An 18,642-nucleotide genomic window follows, 5' to 3' on the forward strand; every position below is an offset into this window, starting at 1 on the left:
CAACCATTAAAAGGAAGGGAATTTCAACCCAATCTACAACATGGAGGAATCTCGAGAACTTTATGCTAAGTGAAATAAGCCAATTATGAGAGGACGAATACTGTATGATTTTTACCTGTAGGATGTATCTAGAATAGTCAAGATCATAGAGATAGAAAATCAAATGGTGGTTGCCAGGGGCTGGGAAATGGGGTGGGGGGTTCACGTTTAATGACTCCCAAGTTTCAGTTGGTGAAGATGAGAAAGTTCTGAAGATGCATGGTGGTGCGATGGTTGTAAAGCAGTGTGAATATACTTGCTGCCCCACGACCATACGCTGCAAAATGGTAAAGTGTATGTAATATCTGTTTCCCCACAATACAAAATACTAAGTGAAAAAAACAAGATGAGTTGGGATGCAGGGAACCTACTAGTATTTTTATGACTGTGCTGGGTGTTCTAAAACATTGCTTACTTCATCCCTACCCCTCTTTTATGCAGTAGGTGATATGATCTTCATTTTACAATTAAGAAAGTTGAGAGTCTGAGGGCTCACGTCCACACAGCCATACAAATGGCAGAGGCAGGATTTGAACTGATCTCTTTTTGTCTCCAAACACTCGAGTTTTCTCCCACATCATGTGAGGGGAACTGTAATATTACTTCATGACAAAGGGCTGGACTCAATTATTAATGCGACTTGAGACTGTATTTTGCCTGGAAATCATTAGGAAGAAGATAGGTAACTAGGGGTGGCCAAAACACGACATATCCTTGGCCTGGCGAGGAAGAGATTTCACAACAGCAGGCTCTGTCCTTCTCTGGCTGCACTAGGAGTGGCTCTAGGAGTGAGCAAGACAGGGTGGGGACCTGAGGTGTTCACATCCCAGCTGCTTCTGTTGTGTGGTTCCTCAGCTCTGTGCTTGGGGCCCCAGTTACCCTCTTCAGACCTGCCTTTCCTGTTGGCCATGGAATACCTTCCCTTCTGTCACTATGCAGCCAGCAGCACCTCACACCCATTTATTCAGTGGTATGGCTATCTATTTAGCTTGCTTTTTCTCTCCCAAAATATAAACTCTATGCCCCCAACATTTTTTGGACAAGACTGGTCTGCAGTGGAGCCTCCACAAAGGTTGAATGAAGAAAAGAGTAATTCATCAATACTTCCTTAAAGAATGGCTTGTGATTTACAAAGCTTTGGCTGTTTTATGCAAAGTGCTACGATGGCACGACAGTAAAAAATGCTGACATTTGGCAAACATTTTACGGAGCAATGTTAAGTCCATACCATCTTTCCAAACCACGCTTTTGTGGGAGGTTGGACAGGGAACTGATGTCTCAAGAAGTCAGGTAACTTGTCCATGGCCACTCGGCTAGTGTCAGACCAGAGGTTTGAACCCAGGCCTTCAGTTTCATGGAATTTTCTAGCAGAGCTGCCTGTTTAATAAACTCAGAAAGCTACAGTAATGAAACGGGCCACTGCATCTACATTTGTCAAAGTTCTATAAAAAGAGTAAACACCATACCTTGCTCTGGGTTGGTGGGTTGCTCCAGGATTCTAAATCCACAAGACACTGAGGATCTTTCATGAGAGCTTCAGCGAAAAACTTGCTTTGGTACCAGACAGAAAAAGAGATCCAAGTTCTCAGAGGTTTCCAAATAGTTGTGCTAAAAATAATTTTCTCCTTTAGTCCCAAAGAGCCAGAGGCCCTGGAAGTCATTCATGGGGTGAGGCTCAATCAGGGGCTGGTCAGAATTACGGTTTTGTTTGAGATAAACCTTAAGCTCCTGCTCTCTTTGACGGGTAAGTTTAGAAGTACCTCCATCTCTGTGTGTCGTGGCCTCTTTTTCAGATTTGTTTACTTAAGTTTTCCCCTCTTCATTTGTTTTCCACTGAGTGGAGTTTCAGGAAAAAAATTACTCACTGACTGGAAATTAGTTGTTAACTTAGAGAAAAGAGTCATTTCCTATTTGAGACTTTTCAAGGTAGAATCTTCAAATTCTGGAGATTGGGTGTTGTCTCATGGAACAAGCAAGAAGGGGTGGTAAATAGTCGCAGTAAATATGGCGGGAAAAAGGCCCCTCATCCTATGTGCTGCGAAATGGAAGAGGGTTATGAGCACTGCACTGATCTTTTCTTTGTTCTCTGCTGAATGGGTAAGTGATTGGGTATTTTTAGAAGACTGATATGTCTTTGTTACTCTAGAGAACTGATCATAACAACTCAAAAGGCAGAATGGTTCTCCAAAGCCTGTGACTACTCATCTTCGATGCAATCAATTTCTTTGTTTCCTTCTCATACGTACTTCTCACATCTCCTTAGCAACAGCAATATATAATTCATGATGTCATTTATGGAAATTCAGTGACTGAAAAATCTTGTTTTTATCTTGCTTTCCCCACCATTCTTCTCAAGCATTTGAGAATGCTAATTGTATTTTCAAAGTTATCGAAGTGGATACTGATGATAAATTTGACCAAGAAGATGGATGGGCTCCCCATCCCAATAAGCTTCATCTTGCCCTAGTTATTCACCCTCCCATCTGGAGGAAATGGTCTTTTGAATTTGTTGGCTGTCCAAAATATGAATGCTATCATGGGGTAGTAAAAACCACATTGGGTACGGAAGTGAGACATTTTGTTTTTTGCTAAATTAGAGAAGGATCTTTTTTTCAATTGAGTAAATTTGACATGTAGCATTGTAAGGTGTACAATGTGTTACTTGATATATTTATATGTTGTAATATGATTGTTGTTGTCATCATATTACTTAGTTGTACAATAGTATTGTCTATATAGACTATATCGTGCCTTAGATCTCTAGGGCTTATTTATTGCTCATTACAAGTTAGTACCCTTAAACATCTTCAGTTTTATTCCCCTCGTCCTCTGATAACCACCATTTTATAGAGGATGATCTCAATCAGATGTCCCTGGGTTTGTCTTCTCATCCTCAAAATGAAATGGTATCTTTCATTATTTCTAAGTTTTCTCACAGTTCTTAATATTCTCCAACGATGTGCTTGTGCCTGATGAGATGGCATTTGTAAAAAATGCCACTTCTATACATATGGGTAGAGATACAAGTCACCCTGAAGGAGATATTTATTGAGAGAAGTCACTCAAGTGACTCTTGAAGTGCTGTGCGTATAAGTAGGCACTTGCTAGTAGCTCAATGAAGGTTTTTCCTCTCAGGGATCTTTGGCTGGAGAGGTGTTGAGATTATTTTCTTAAAGTATCCACGGTCTTCTAGAAGGAAGGAACCAAGGGTCCAATTCCTCTCCATAATGCAAATTTAAGGAAATTAGTCATGGACTATAGGGTTGGCCTGGTCCAAAGCCTGTCATCGAGAAAGGACACAGTAGATCACAGAATGGAACTGACCAGGAGGTAAGTGGGAATCTGGACAAAAAGGCCTAAAGAATTTTGGGGTGCTGGTTTTAGTACCGTATATAAATGAGGCTGCAAGTTTGTCTGCTTTCAGTCATTCTGTCAGAGAAGGTATCTTTTGGGGGACAGTGGTTAAACACACAGCAGTGGATTAAAAGGATTATTATATTGGAACTTAGTAAGGGGTTGATATGGGGTCAGCAAGAGAATCCCCTACAAAAGCATCTACAGGAATGTGCATGACTAGTGTTCAACGGTGTCACCATTTGGTGGCAGCCAAATCAATGGGAAGGCTGGGCAATCGAAGGTTTTGTTTTGTATGTTTTACCTGGGTTGGAAATAGGAATGATCCTTTGAACCAAGCAAGCCTAGAATTCTTAGATTGTTCATGGAGGGGTGGATTGAGGTCTTGAGTAGTCTATGTGCTCATAAAAGCAAATGGAATCCTAGCAATTCATTGAAAGAGAAGAATGGCATGACAGTGTTGAACTTAAACAGGCAAAGCAGGTCACTGGGGTAACATGCTTCCATTAGTTCAATGCCAGTAGACCACCACACAACAAACCTTTGTCATACGTAAGACTTGACTTGATTCTCTGACTTCAAGGAATCTCCTCACTCCCCACGCCGAAGTGTTCTAAGAGGCAGAACTGTAACACCAGTCCTGACAAGCCTAACTTCAGGTGTTTCAGCCTTTGGATGTGTTAATTTCTTTATGTAAAGTGACGACTTCTTAATGGGCTTTCTTATTCACTCTCTGAAATTGCACATCTCTGTCAAAGAACTTAGAAATAGTTTCTTGACCTCCAAAAGAGACAGATATATTCTTATATACCTGTGTATGTACAGAGAAACATATGTAAGCTTGTTCTTGCAACTTTATTTGTAACTGGAAGCAGCTTGAGAAACATTGTCCATTAACAGAATGGCTAAAGCTTTTGAAATGTAGGTCCTCGTGTAAGACCAAGCACAATATGTACATGCTTATATGCTACTGCCTTACCTTGGCCGAATATTGATACAATTTATGGGTATTTACATTTGCTTTCCGGTGTCATTCACAACTTCCTTAATTTCCCTTTAATGTTTGATGATAAAGTTTCTTGTAGTAAGGTATCACACTATTTTTTCCTGTTCGGCAATAATAGATTTTAAAAATGATTTTCCATCTCAGATAACTCGTTATAATCTGTATCTTCTCGGACATATTCTTCGCAAAGAGACCTCGCCTTTGAAATTGTCTCCTAGAGCATTCAGAGCTCTGATGGGGCTAAAGCTTGTTAGTGACTATTTCGCTCAGCTTTTTTGATGCTTTTTTAAGAGACAATGGTGAAAGTGATGGGTAAAATAATAAGCTGAAGGGAGTATTAGCTGAGAGTAAAAAATCAGATTCTGTTTTTACCTGCCAGTCATGCCAAGGCCAGGGTCTTCCTCTGCCTTTCCTACTCAGAGAAGTTTTTCCTCTCAGTTTGCGCTTTGGTTTTCCTGTAGCTTTAACTCACTTTTCAAATGAATTCAGTTCAATCTAGACCAATCCAATCAATGTCCACAGAGCATCTAACAGTGTGCTGGTTCGGCTCTCAAAAAAAGGGTTCGAGTTTGTAGTTTTGCTAATTTTTTTTTTTTTTAGGTGTAATACTCCCATGATGTGGGTGCATGCATTTTGTTTTCTTTGGGTAGATATCTAGTGGTGGAATTTTGCGATCATATGGTATTTTTTATTTTTTAAGGATCCTCCATACTGTTTTCCACAATAGCTGCAACAATTTACATTCCCACCAACAGTGCACACAGTTCCTTTTTCTCCACATCCTCACCAACATTTGTTATTTCTTGTCTTTTTGATTTTAGCCATTCTGATAGGTGTAAGGTGATGTCTCATGGTGGTTTTGGCTTGCATTTCCCTGATGATGAGTGATTAAAAAAAAAAAAACACCTCCCATCATGGCCAATTTTAAGCCACCAACATGACCTTGACCAAACGCAAAGTTGGGAAGATATGTGCAGAACTGGCCATTTTGCTAGGTACTAGAATTATTTAAAAAAGGTTCTAGCTGATATACAATGAACACTTACATGTTACGACATTACATCATTACTTCCCTTAATCTTCACTATAACCTCTTGAGGTGAGTAATTTTATCATCCTTCTTTTGTAGACAAAGACTGTAGGTAGTCTGATCCACAGTTGGCTCACCCAAGCACTATACCATATACCTCCCCAGAGTGTTGCTAACTTTAGAAGATCAGGTTCCTGCATGCAAAGAGCTTTCAGGCAGGTGGAATGCACACCTGACTCCTCTTCCTTCCTGGAGCCTTAGATTCTGTCTGGAATCTAATCTCTTTCTTGCCTTGGTTCTTTACTTATTTCATCTCCTCTGGCTTGCAAGTTCCTACTAACCATATCTTCCCATGCCCCTTTCTTCATCTGCTCATATGTTTCATCCTTATTCATTGCTTTGTCCAGAAAGTCTCCTTGATGCTTCTGAAAGTCTCCCTGATGCTCCCCATTAGGTACAACCTTGTCTTCCCTTGAGCCCTCCTGGCACATTATTTGGACTTTTCTTATGCACTTTAGCTCATGGATTCTCAATTAGATCTATTGATTCAATATATCAGCAGATTAGGTCAAAGCATTTGTATTTTTCAAAAGGTCTATGAGTAATTCGGATGGACAGCCAGACTTTGGGAATCTTTGCCTGATCTTCTCTTGTTCAAATGATGCCCCCTCTGTTCGTCCTTCTAAACCACAGGGTTCCAGTTGTACGAATCTGGTCTTTTCCCTCTTTCATCTTGTTCTTCTACTTATTACTTCATCACATACTTATTGATCTGTTACTATATGCTAGCTACTGAATGCTTGGTCTTGGTATTCAAGGGAGAGTAAACATAGAGCCCTCATAGAGGAAAAGTCTAGTGAAGAAGACAGACATTCATCAAATAATCACAGAACTATGTCTAACAGGATGTTAAGTTGGACTTTGCATGATCTTGGAGTTTCAACTGAGGACTCAAAGCAAGGCATAATGGGCAATCAGTGTCCACACATCCATTTCAGACTTGCTAAGAACATCTGGATCTGACACTGACCAGTGTTCATGTTCCATCCACATAAGAGAAAACTAGAAGTTCAAAAATGATTTATGGTTGAAGACAGCCTTCAAAGTAGAGAGCTATTAGCTGATAAGGGAGTGCTGATGAGCTCTCCCCTCCTTTCCTATGAGGGAGATAAGAGGAGAGTGATACCCACTCTCCAGCCAGGTGTCAAGGACATCAAGAGATCACTGATAGTGTGAAACGTTCCTGCAAGAAAGAAGCTGTTTATTTCCCAGCTGGATGTTTAACTAAACTGTGAAGTTAAAGCCTTGCAGCTTTCATGGGATTAGAGAAATGTGATCAACGGGTTCTGGTGAGCTTGACCCACCCCTGGAGGTTGATGTCTTGTGGGCTCATAGAAACTAGAGAATTCTAGTTCTGTAAAGTCAGAAGGCTGCCAGAGAAGGGAGCCAGTGTAGGGTTAGCCATTAGAGAGGCAAGCGTACATGAGTTTCCCAAGAGGCAAGTGGTACCAAGGATGAAGCTGGGGTGGGGCCATCTAGAGGGGACCTTAAGCCAGGACAGAGTTCTCCTAGAGCAAGGTAGCCATTAAGAGTCACTGAATACATCACTGAGTATAGAAGCTGAGGCTGGTGCAGGGTAACAAAAAGTACCAACCAAGAAGTGAATCACCCAGTCAGGGAACTGTGTAGTATGGAGGTCTCTCAGAAAGCTTCCAATGATCCTGGGAATATGTTCAACTAGAGAAAGCTGGCCTTTGAAGATGGGGCACACCTGTGTGTGGTAGGAGAGAACCACGCAAATAGCACATACAGAGCAAAAACACTTTGATCATGGTTTTCTAATTCTTTAATGCTCTGATCTGACTCTAGACATGTTCAGAGTAGAAGGAGGGAGAAGAGATGGGGGAAGAGTGAAAAACCATGGCAGATCCTGAGCTGAAGGCATGGAAGGGGAACAGCCTGTGTTTTGGATGTGAAATGAAAGTTATGATTTAGATTTGTCTTTTTAATATCTGAAAATGAGTCACAATGAAACTGGGTCATGTAACAGAAAATGACCAGAAAGTTAAGGAATTTGCCTGAGATGTTATGAAAGGACAGAGAAGAAGGATCCAAAAGAATTTGACTAGAAGAAGTGATGGGAGAAGCATGAAGTTGTTTCTTACTTATATCAAGGACAGATAAGGTCATTTGATAAATCCAATAAACTCTGGAGAGTGTTCTCAAGGAAAGATGAAGGGTATTTCCGGAGTGCTTAGCAGGGCAACATAGCTATGGATCAGGGAGGACTTGCTTAGAGATATGGCGTCTGGCCTGAAATATGAAACAGGAGCAGGCATTAACCAGTAAGAGGTTGTGAGAAAACACTTTCAGGCTGAGGGATTGCCATGTGCAAAGGTCCTGAGGTAAAAGAGGATAGTTTTTGTTTTTAAAGATTTTATTTATTTATTTGACAGAGAGAGACAGCCAGCGAGAGAGGGAACACAAGCAGGGGGAGTGGGAGAGGAAGTAGCAGGCTCCTAGCGGAGAAGCCTGTTGTGGGGCTCGATCCCAGAACGCTGGGATCATGCCCTGAGCCGAAGGCAGACGCTTAACAACTGCGCCACCCAGGCGCCCCAAAAGAGCATAGTTTTGAAAGAAGGCCATGAAAAGGAGCACAGGAGAGCACGAGCCTGGAGGGAGGATGGCTTTCCCGGCCATGGAAGGTTCTGGTCTTTTTCCTGAGGTGGTAGGAGTCCCTGAAGGACTGCGAACAGGATTTTATGAGTCAGGCTGTCAAATCTCCCTCAACCCCGATAGGTTACAACAATGCGCATAATAGGCATTGAGGTGATGCCTGTTTGCCACTTTCCTGGCTTTTCAGTGTGGTTTCTGAACCCAGTCTGCTTTCACTATAGGGGAAGAAGTGAGTTCTTGAACGGTAGGAGAAGGAAGAGAAGAATGGGGGGAGGGTAAATAGAAGGGGGAATGAACCACGAGAGACTGTGGACTCCGGGAAACAAACTGAGGGCTTCAGAGGGGAGGGAGGTGGGGGACTGGGATAGCCCGGTGATGGGTATTAAGGAGGCACATATTGCATGGAGCAGTGAGTGTTATACACAAACAATGAATCATGGAACACTACATCAAAAACTAAGGATGTACTGAATGGTGACTAACATAACATAATAAAACATTTAAAAAAAAAAGAAGTGAGTTTTTGTGAGAAAAGTAGTTTGCATGTTTAAAAGTAAGGCAATTCACTCACTCATGGAATGAACAAAGTCATTGATCCCTACTGTGTGCCAGGCACTGTCCTAGACCCTGAGGATCAGAGTTGAAAGAGGAAGACAGGATCCTGATGTGCACGGAGCTCACATTCCAGCAAGAATTTCATGCCACCAGGGAAGGAAGGACCCTCAGAGGGCATCCGCCTGCTTTTCCCATTTTACAGACCAAAAACCAGATGTAGTGAGAAGAAGGAACTTGCCCAAAGGTCACAATGACATACACTGATAGAATGAGAACTTCAGGTCCCTGTATGATTTGCAAGAGTCACTGCTTGCATAGCATAGCCTCTCATCCAGCCCTCGTTCTTAACTTCACATGGAGAAGACACTGCAGTATTCTTTATATATAGAAATATCCATTATTGGGGATAATCGAGAATTAACACATAGCATTACCCCAACCATAAGACTTGATCCTCGCCCTTATGTCCAAAATATCACTTCTCATATTTTAATCATAAGAAGTGCTTTAAAAATTGCAGAAAATTTCAAACACACACAAAAGTGATGCATACTTAGGCCCCAGGCACCCAGCAGCCAAGTGCAAGTTACCCAAGGGGAATATGGTTTCCTTGGTGTCCCCCGTTCACTTAGGCCCTCTTCCCCACAACCCCTGCATTTGGTAGGTTTTGAAGCAAATTCCACATATCATATCATTTATTCTGTAACTATTTCAGAAAACTTAGGAATTTTTATCATCTTGGATGACAAATAACAGAGCTATTGACACCCTGCAGCTCTATTGGCCCTTGAGACCTCTTAACCAAAAACGAGCATAGTTTAGATAAGTCAAAAATGTCTTAAAAGCCCTTTACTCACAGACTGCCATAGTGTGCACTTTGAGTTCTGAAATGTAATTTTATGGGGCTGTCCAGCTTTTTCAGGGACGTTTTCAGAGTGCAGTGGGAGCTCTCTGATGACCCGTTACAGAAATTCCAAGAAGCCGAGAGTTCAGTAGAAAGACCGTGCAGAGCTGGTCTTCCACGCAGCCCCACGTCCAGGACGGGCCCTGCCAGGACCAGGGGTGGCAGCGTTTGGCTTTCGCTAACAAAACCTGTCAAACTGTCCTGAGATTGTTTATGAAACACCGGAGAACCAGTGCTGTTTTCCAAATGCCATGTAATCCTGGAATCTCGGAAGGTGAAGGCTAATGGGGTGATCTGAGTTGCCTTGGGAGCCGAAGAGTCCATCGGCACAGAATGGGGCAGGTCAGCCCCGGAGCAGGTGTCTGGAAGGCTGGACACTGCTGCTTTCATCCCCACTATGGTGCTGTCTGTCGAGAGAGACGAGGGGAGAACTTGGGTGGGGACAACCGGGCTGACAGACCACGAGAGCAAAACCTGTGTGTCTGCTTCACAACCCTATGCCTCCAGCTTGTGCCAAATTCAATTTGCACACTTTCCTGAGAAATATGGGGCATATGAGAGCCACTGTATCTTTATGTGTGTGTGCATGCTCTTTTTTTTAAAAAAACATCAAGATATGATTGACATATAACATTATATCCGTTGCAGGTGCAAAGCATAGCGATTCAGTATCTGTGTCTATCGAGACATGGTCACACAGTCTAATTAACATCCATCACCACACATAGTTACAAATTGTTTTTTTTTTTCTTGCCAGGAGAACTTTTAAGACTTACTCTCTTAGCAAATTCTAGATGTGCAGTGCACTGTAAACTATAGTCCCCGTGCTGCACATGGGACCCCCAGGACTTATTTCTTTTATAACTGGAAGTTTGTATCTGTTGGCCCCTTTCACCCATGTTGCCCACCCTCCCCACCCCCAGCCTTTGAAACTACCCATCTGCTTTCTGGAGGATGAGTTTGGGTTTGGGTTTTGTTTTTAGATTCCACATATAAGTGAGATCATACGGCATTTGTCTTTCTCTGTCTGACTTATTTCACTTAACATGATGCCCGTCCATGTGGTGGCAAATGGCAGGATTTCCTTCTTTTTTATGGCTGAATAACATTCCATTGTTTATACATACCACATTTTCTCTATCCATTCATCCATCGATGGACACTTAAGCTTGTTTCTGAGATGCCGCATCTTTGAATGATGAAAAATAAAAAATAGTTACCATTTATCAAGCGTTTATTGTGGCAAGGCACTGCCTAAGCACTTTATATGTATTTCTTGGTTATTCTTTACCCTGAGTCCGGGAAGTAGCTGCTAGGACTTCCTCATGGCGCACAAAGGGACTGAGGTTAGGGGCAGGTTGGTAGTGCTGCTGAGGGCAGAGCTGGACTCCAAACCCTCCTCCTCCCCAGCCCAACAGCCTCCAATCAGCCTCCTGGTTTCTTCTACTGCGAAGCTTTCTCGCCCCTCTGCCTGTCTCTGAGACTCTGCCAAAATGCAAGTGATCGTGGCTCACTTTCTTGCTATAGCAAGTTCAGAATAAATAGCTTTTTCTTGTTGTCATCTGGTTCATCCTCACGTATTTCCACAATGTTTATGCCCACAATCCTTTGTTTCATTTCTCAATTTGTCTAAAGTTCTGGAAGGGAAGAGGGGTACTAGTCTTTGGGGTCCCAATAAATGTGGGGAAGCCAACCCCTACTTTTAAGGGGTTTGCAATCTCTATGGGGGAATCTAGGTTTCTGGACATGAGTTATACCTGATATAGACTCAGGTACAAGAATGCACCCCTTATAATGTGCTCCTCTGGGGCAAGAACACTGTCTTACTCACCGATGCCAACCACATGCAGCCCAGGGCTAGCATCTAAAGGTGCTCAGTATATACTGGGGGATTAATGACTCATTCTAATTCGATTCCAGAATAAGAGCAAGGAAGTGAGTCTTCAATGCTGATTGGGTTCTGGACGCAACCACTGACCAGTATGGTCCACCAGCCACGTGAGTAGCTCCCCTACTTCCCCATCTCTCCCCTGACCTCGTGCAACAGCTTCTGACCTCCTCTCTCTGGCCTTGCTGCTTTCTGCCTTCAAGTCCAAGCTCTCGTGTGTTACTAAAGTGAACCCAAACAATGAGCACTTGATAAACGGATATTTGCTAGATGAGTGAATAGTATCACTTTCCTATTTAAATTCATTCCAGTAGTTAAATCCGCTCTGTAATTTTTTTGACCCCAAATATCCATTAGATAGAACTTTGCCATGGGGCAAATGCAAGGGAAAATCACAGAAGGCACAAATGGGAAGAGGGATTATTTGCTGCTATGTGGGGTGGCTTTGGTTGGAATGGTGAGACCCACCTTGCTCTTGGATTCCCAGAACACCTTGAGAGCCAAAAACATCTGCTCGCCCTTCCAGCCGGCTCCATGGGGCCGCTCTTTCTCTAGTGATCCCTGAGAGGTACATATCTACCCTCCCAGGACATCAGTTAGTGGACCAGGACAAGGGACCTATCTAAAGGGTCGCAGGTGGCTGCCCAGAGGAGGTTCTTCGAGGGGCTAATAATAGTCAACATCATTTGTGTGGACTCCTAATCTGAAGGCAGCACATAACAGCACCCATCTACGAAGCACCTACTACAGGTGAACCATAGTGCATCCTGACCACTTAGGGAAGTAGGTATTGTTATCTGCTTATTACAGACGTGGACAGTCAAGATCCCAGATGAGAGAATTTGCAAAGGTCATGCAGCTACTAAGTGATAGATTTGGCATTCAAACTCAGATTTTTCTGACTCCCCCAATCGAACCTCTAATTTAATACGAAGACAGCAATACTGCTTAGCTCCTACGATTGTTGTGAAGATTAATTGGAATAATCCACAGCAAATGAGTCCCACGTTGCCCAGAGCATAGCAGGCACTCAGGAACTACTAGGTGAGTTGATAGAGCTGGCATTACCCTTGCTGCCCTACTGCTGCTTTGGCTCCTGTTCTCTGATGAATCGTCTGTCCTATGTTCTCTGTGCCTACCTCTTTGCACTTGAAAACCACCCAGGGGCCTGTCTTTGGTTGCAGGGAGGCCAGAGGTTAACATGGCCATTTAGCGATGAAACCTTCCTATCCTGGGGGTTTTGAGAGTGTCTGTGTGACATTATCTAGGCAGAAAAGTAGTGATGATGGTGGTGACAATAATAATAATAATAATAATAATAATAATAATAATAATAATAGCTTACATTTGCTGAAAACCCCTAAATTCACTTCTTTGTAGGCATTTCAGTTCTATTCCAACTGCCCAGTGTTTCTAAATGTCTACCCGGCTAACAGAAGACCCTTGTTCTCTGCTTTGCTTCTTGCTGAAAACATCTGAGGCATTCTGGGAGGAGACCCAGGGACATGAGCCAGTCTCAGAGTTAAGAGTGACAATAGACCCAACAAAGCAAGGATTTAGCAGCAGGTGGTACCACTTGCACACACATCCCCTGCCAGCCAAAACAAGACTCTCGCTGACTCCGTCCCAGTGGAGAGAGTGCTGGAAATCCAACAGTGACTCATAGTGTGCTTGGGAAGAAAGCTGAGTATAGTGGTTTTGGCAAAAAAAGATGAAAGCAATGGAATGTTACCACAGTCTAAATTAGCAGGACTCTCCACATCTTCTCTCTTCCCACTATTCCTTTGTGGCAGCTGGCAGAGTAAGACCACGGGCTTTGAAGACCAGAGTCTGCATTGCCCAGCCATGCACCCTTGAGCCATTGGCATGAACTTTCTAAACCTTACTTTTCTCTTTCATAAATTAAAAACCTAGAACCGCTCAAACCAGGTATGATTGTGAAGATTTATGAAGTAATACATCTCATCAACTGGCATTTGTGCTACTCGAGGAACGTTGGTTTCTGTTGGTGAAAGGAGAAGCAATTCTAAGTCAGAGACATTCCTTTTATTTTTTTTCTTTTTTAGCAGTATTTAGAATTTACCTTCTTGCTGGTAATAGGAAATGCATGCCTTTGGTGGCGCTCCTTCTGGGCTCTGATCAGTGTTTTCAGAATAATCTCATTTATGTGGTTCGAGAAACTCCCTGAAGGAATAACTTCTAAGCAATTTCTTGAGACTTACAGGATGATGTCAGATATCTGGGAAAATAGGTGTGAGGTGGGGTAGAGTAGGCTGTCTAGGCAGAGCTAACAGCTTGAGGGAAAGCACAGCACTGAGAGAGGACAGGATACCTTGGAGAAAGGACAAAGCTGTCGAGGAAGAGAACAGTGTGAGAAGCATGATGGGAAATGCAGGTGGAGGTCGAGGGAGAGGCTGATCACAGGAGTGGAAAGGCCACTGTGGATCTTGGACTTTATCTGAACAGAAATAAGAAGCAAATGGAGAGTAGGACTGGGAGTGACAGGACCCTACATACAGTTTAAAAAGATCTCTTGGACTGCCATGTCAAAGAGGCCTGGAGGAAGGCAAGAATGAAGGGCTACGGTAGATAATACCCTTGGGCAAAGACGGGTAAGAAAATCCACCCAACCACTGGTCGTGTTTCCAATGGAACCAGTGACAAGCTTAGTTTGTTCATGTTTTTGTCTGGCTGTGTGTGTGCATGTGTGTGCGTGTGCGTGTGTGTGTGTGTGTGTGTGTGATTTCCTTCTTATATGTTTTCCCATTCACAGTTTACAAAGTTTTCATCAAAATACATGTATTCTCTTCCTAACCTCAACATTTACTGTCTATGCCCTATATGCTGAGTATTGTTGTCATACAGAATCATTCATATTTTATTTTAAAATGTGCTCCTTAAAGAAAACTTGTAGAAGAGGAAAAGGTGGAAAGTAAAAGTATCTCTCAGATAACCACTGTAACCATTCTGGTTTATCTTTTTTCTGTTATTTTTTGTTCTGTGTCTGCGCGCAGGCATAGATCTTCTGTTCAAAGATTTGTGATATCTACCACTGTTGCTGCTTGCTTTTTCTTTCTTTCTTTATAATTGAACTATATCTGATACACAACATTGTGCAAATTGGAAGTGTTAAAACATGTTGATCTGATGCATATAGGTATTGTAATGCGACTGCCATTGTAGCCATTGTAACCATGGTCAGCTTTTTCAGAATTCACATATAAGTGATACCATGCAGTATTTGTCTTTCTCTGTCTGACTTATCTCCCTTACTATAATGACTCTAAGGACCATCCATATTGTCACAAATAGCAGGATTTCCTTCTTTCTCACGGCTGAATAATAGTCTATTATATATACCCCAGCTTTATCCATTCAGCGGGTAATGGGCACTTAGGTGGTTTCCGTATCTTGGCTGTTGTGAATAATGTCTCAATAAGCACGGGAGGGCAGATATCTCTTCTATATCCTGTTTTCTTTTCCTCTGGATATGTACCCAAAAGTGGGATTGCTGGGTCATCTGCTTGCTTTTTCTTTAACCTAATATTATATAATAAGCATTTCTCCTCTGTTATTCTTTGGAACCATTAATGGCCAAATAATATTCATCAAGTAGTTATACCATAATTTATTTAATCTTCTCCCCCAGTGATTGGACAATTAAGCTATTTTCATTTTTTTCCTTTATAAATGAGATTACATTGAAAAGTTTTATGCATAAGCCTTTATCCCTATTTAGGATTATTTCCTTAGGATAGATTCCCAGAAATGGAATTACTGGGTCAAAAGATTTGGATGTTTTATATCTCTCTTGGTACACACTGCCAAACTGCTTTCCAAAAGGCTGTGTGAATTTACACTATTCTGTTCCTGTATGAAAACAAAATCCAGGGGAATGTTAGCTCCCCAACAGTCAGGCACCCTTAGTCCCTGGAACACAGGCAGAGCCACAGAATCTTCAATTTGGAAATAATGTTAAAGGTTGGCAAAGCTGACCCGTACTGATGCTTGATCATAGCAGCATGTTTTGCGGAGAGGACATCGAAGCTTGTCCCACAGTGGTACCATCTCTGGTTTGGGTGGCCCCAGATTCCCTACACAGCCCCAGCCAGGAGTTAAGCCCTGGTCATTTGTAATTTCACAGAACTGGAGCCATGCTGGGTGTACAGTGGGTGCCCAGCTGACCTTGCCAAATGGGATACAGGTGATGAGACACATTGCCTGGGTTGAAGTCATCTCATTGTCTCCCTGGGTGGACAGTTCTGGCAAGACACCAGAGTCGCCCTCTGGTGTGGTCAGGTCTCAAGGGTATCAGAAGCCCTCAGTTCCCAGGGGGGTTCCTCTTCTATGGAGTCTTTGAAGTATGAGCCACTCTTAAAAAGCTTTCCAGGGGCCCTTGCTCAAAAATCAGAGTCACGTGGCCAGGGAGGTCAAATCTATTTCCATCTCTTCTGCACCATCTCTTCTGGCCCTCCGTCCAAGGCTCTACACTGACCTTGACCTACCAGTGGCCTTTGTTTTGCTCATTGCAGGCTTTCTTTTGCTTTGTCTTTGCCCTTCAGGCTATCAAGAACCTACCACTCTTCCAGATCCAGCTGAAAGCTGGCTCTGCTAACTCTGAGCCATTCATTCACTTCACTGGCATTTATTCCACTCCTCTACACCAGCTACTGGCCATATGCTGCGGTGTAGACTTAGACAAGCCCTTTCCAGTCCTTGTACATGCTTCATTCTTGTGGAGCTCTATGACGTTGCATGTTGTTGCTCTCTCTCAACCTGCAAGATCGTTCTCTCTGTTTCTTCATCTGGTTCAAGCCCACCCTTTTTCAAAAAAATCTTCATTAACATTCAACTATGTGCCCAGGCATTGGTCCACACTGTTGAGCAGACTCAGTGAGGCTTCTGAATCTGCAGTGGGTTAGGGGGCTGAACAACTCTCAGGAGCTTCAGTGAGTGCTGTCCTGGGTTCCGCACTGTGCCGAAGGCTTCACACACATCCACTCACTTCATCTTCTTACAACCAGAGCAGGTAGTTACTATTACTACTATTTTCACTTACAGGTACAAAAACCAAGCCACAGAAGTATGTACCTTACCTGAGACCATGCAGGCTTAGACTCTTAACCACTATGTTTTACTACCTCTTCCCGAAGTCACTACACACCCAAGACAGCAAGTGCTACAAAGAAAAAAAAGGGGAGTTGGTGATAGAGAGTAAAAAGGGGGACTGTTTAAGTTCCAGGGGTCAGGGAAGACCACTCTAAGAAAGGGACATTTGAGGAGATTCCTGAAGCCACTTAGCTGGGTGAAGATAGGAGAGGAGTCCTCCAGGAAGAAAGAAGAGCCTGAAAGTCCCACAGCAGGACAGGGCCTTGAGAATTCTAACACATGAAGGGACAGTGGGTTGGGCTTAGAGGGCAAGGAGGCCTCTAACGGCGGCAGTCAGAGAAATAGATGAGGTCAAATCATTTCAGGGCTCGAAAGGTTTAGATTGTATCTTAAGAGTAATGGGAGGGGCGCCTGGGTGACTCAGCCCGTTGAGGGTGAACATCCAACTCTTGATTTTGGCTCAGGTCATAGTCTCAGGGTTGTGAGATTGAGCCCTGCATCAGGCTGTGTGCTCAGCGGGGAGTCTACTTCCCCTCTCCCTCCCCCACCTGCGTCCTCTCTCTCAAATAAATAAATAAAACTTAAAAAATAATAATGGGAGCAGGGGAAACCATCATCTTTGTTATTCTTAAAATGCTACTCTGGCTGCTGAGTGGACAGTGGATTGGAGAGGGCTGGTGAAGGGAGATGAGTGACTGGTTGGGAGGCTGAGGCAGCCAGTAGGGCAAGAGATGATCATGGTGGGCACTGTGGCAGCAGGAGATACAGGGAGGAATGGAGAGATTTTAAACCCATTTTTGTTCAAGTCTTGATGGTTTAGGCATTGTGTCCTATGGGCACCCCTCTGACTTCGTCATCCCCAGCTAGCTCTGGAGCACCCCCTCTCTGCTCCATAGCACCCCAGCCCATGATCATACTGGTGATGGTCTTCAGTTTATCTTGTCTGCTTTCTCCCTGGACTGGGCGCCATCTGTTGTTCATTGTTTCGCCTGCTGTTGGCACTCCTACCACTAGAACAGTGCCTGCCACACGGCAGATGTTTAATCAATGACTTAAGAATGTGTTGAATCGGTCACTTACTGTGTGCTGGTAAAGTCACTGTGCATTGCCTTGTGTGCTGCCCTCAGCAACCCCAAATGAGGTGGTTAATATTTCATGCTCATTTTACAGAAGAGGAAACAAAGGCATAAAAGACCAATCACCTTTATCACACTCATGTAACCATGAAGGGTTCGATCCATGGCTTGAAGCCGGGTTTGTTGGGTGACAGAACACCCAGCTACCTTCCTGCTGCACCATTCACCAGGCTTGCACGTTAGGGAAACAGGGCTCTTGCCTGGATCATCACCAAATAAGAAATCCTGGCACAATACAGTAGGGAGCACATAGATGTGCAGGGAACTCTATCCAGCTTAGACAGTGTAGTCATACAATGGACTATCGTTCAGCTCTGAAAAAGGAAGTACTGGTACCTGTCACAACATGGAAGAACCTTGAAGACATTATTCTAAGTGAAGGAAGCCAGACACAAAAAGCCACGTATTGTGTGTCCATTTGTATGAAATATCCAGAATAGGTAAATCTGTGGAGATGGAAAGTGGAGTGGTAGATGCCAAGGGATGGAGGCGGGAGTGAGAAATGAGAAGTAGTCTCTTAATGGTTATGGGGGCTTTCTTTCGGCATGAAGGAAATATTTTGGAGCTTGATAGAGGTGGTGGCTGTACATTGTAATGCACTAAATGCCGCTGAATTGTTTAAGATGGTAATTTTTCATTTTTTTATAAAGAAATGAACTTTTAAAAAATTTCTTTATAGGGGCGCCTGGGTGGCACAGCGGTTAAGCGTCTGCCTTCGGCTCAGGGCGTGATCCCGGCGTACCGGGATCGAGTCCCACATCGGGCTCCTCTGCTATGAGCCTGCTTCTTACTCTCCCACTCCCCCTGCTTGTGTTTCCTCTCTCGCTGGCTGTCTCTATCTCTGTCAAATAAATAAATAAAATCTTTAAAAAAAAATTTCTTTATAAAAGATCTGAAATTAAAAAAAACTAGCATTATTTGAGTTATTGCTGGAAAGGCTTCCAT

General features: G+C 43.2%; 1 protein-coding gene and 1 long non-coding RNA gene across 9 annotated transcripts in view; one reads left to right on the forward strand and one right to left on the reverse strand.

Moving 5' to 3' along the window:
• The window catches only part of C1QTNF7 (C1q and TNF related 7), a 106,793-nt gene that overhangs the window by 16,488 nt on the left and 71,663 nt on the right, over positions 1 to 18,642 (reverse strand). For 2 of the 7 annotated variants that reach the window (XM_008685782.2, XM_040625245.1), the window contains exon 2: positions 10,692 to 10,753. The exons of 2 other annotated variants lie outside the window; for them this stretch is intronic. Coding sequence is in view for 1 of the 5 variants with exons in the window: in XM_008685779.1 (XP_008684001.1) it covers positions 16,549 to 16,558 (10 nt within the window). In the remaining 4 variants the exon portion in view is untranslated. Of the gene's footprint in view, positions 1 to 1,505; positions 1,776 to 10,691; positions 10,754 to 16,548; positions 16,632 to 18,642 lie in introns of those variants that run through there. 3 more of the 7 variants (XM_008685779.1, XM_040625246.1, XM_008685781.2) reach the window with 3 other exon arrangements.
• LOC103658312 overlaps positions 1 to 18,642 on the forward strand; it is a 40,414-nt gene that overhangs the window by 10,966 nt on the left and 10,806 nt on the right. Inside the window, exons 1-2 of one of the 2 annotated variants that reach the window (XR_567122.2) lie at positions 1,895 to 2,136; positions 11,485 to 11,562. This is a non-coding gene — a long non-coding RNA (uncharacterized LOC103658312). Of the gene's footprint in view, positions 1 to 1,894; positions 2,137 to 11,484; positions 11,563 to 18,642 lie in introns of those variants that run through there. The other variant, XR_567121.2, reaches the window with a different exon arrangement.

The sequence above is a fragment of the Ursus maritimus genome, unplaced genomic scaffold (assembly GCF_017311325.1).
Source record: "Ursus maritimus isolate PB19 unplaced genomic scaffold, ASM1731132v1 scaffold_8, whole genome shotgun sequence".
Taxonomy (NCBI): domain Eukaryota; kingdom Metazoa; phylum Chordata; class Mammalia; order Carnivora; family Ursidae; genus Ursus; species Ursus maritimus.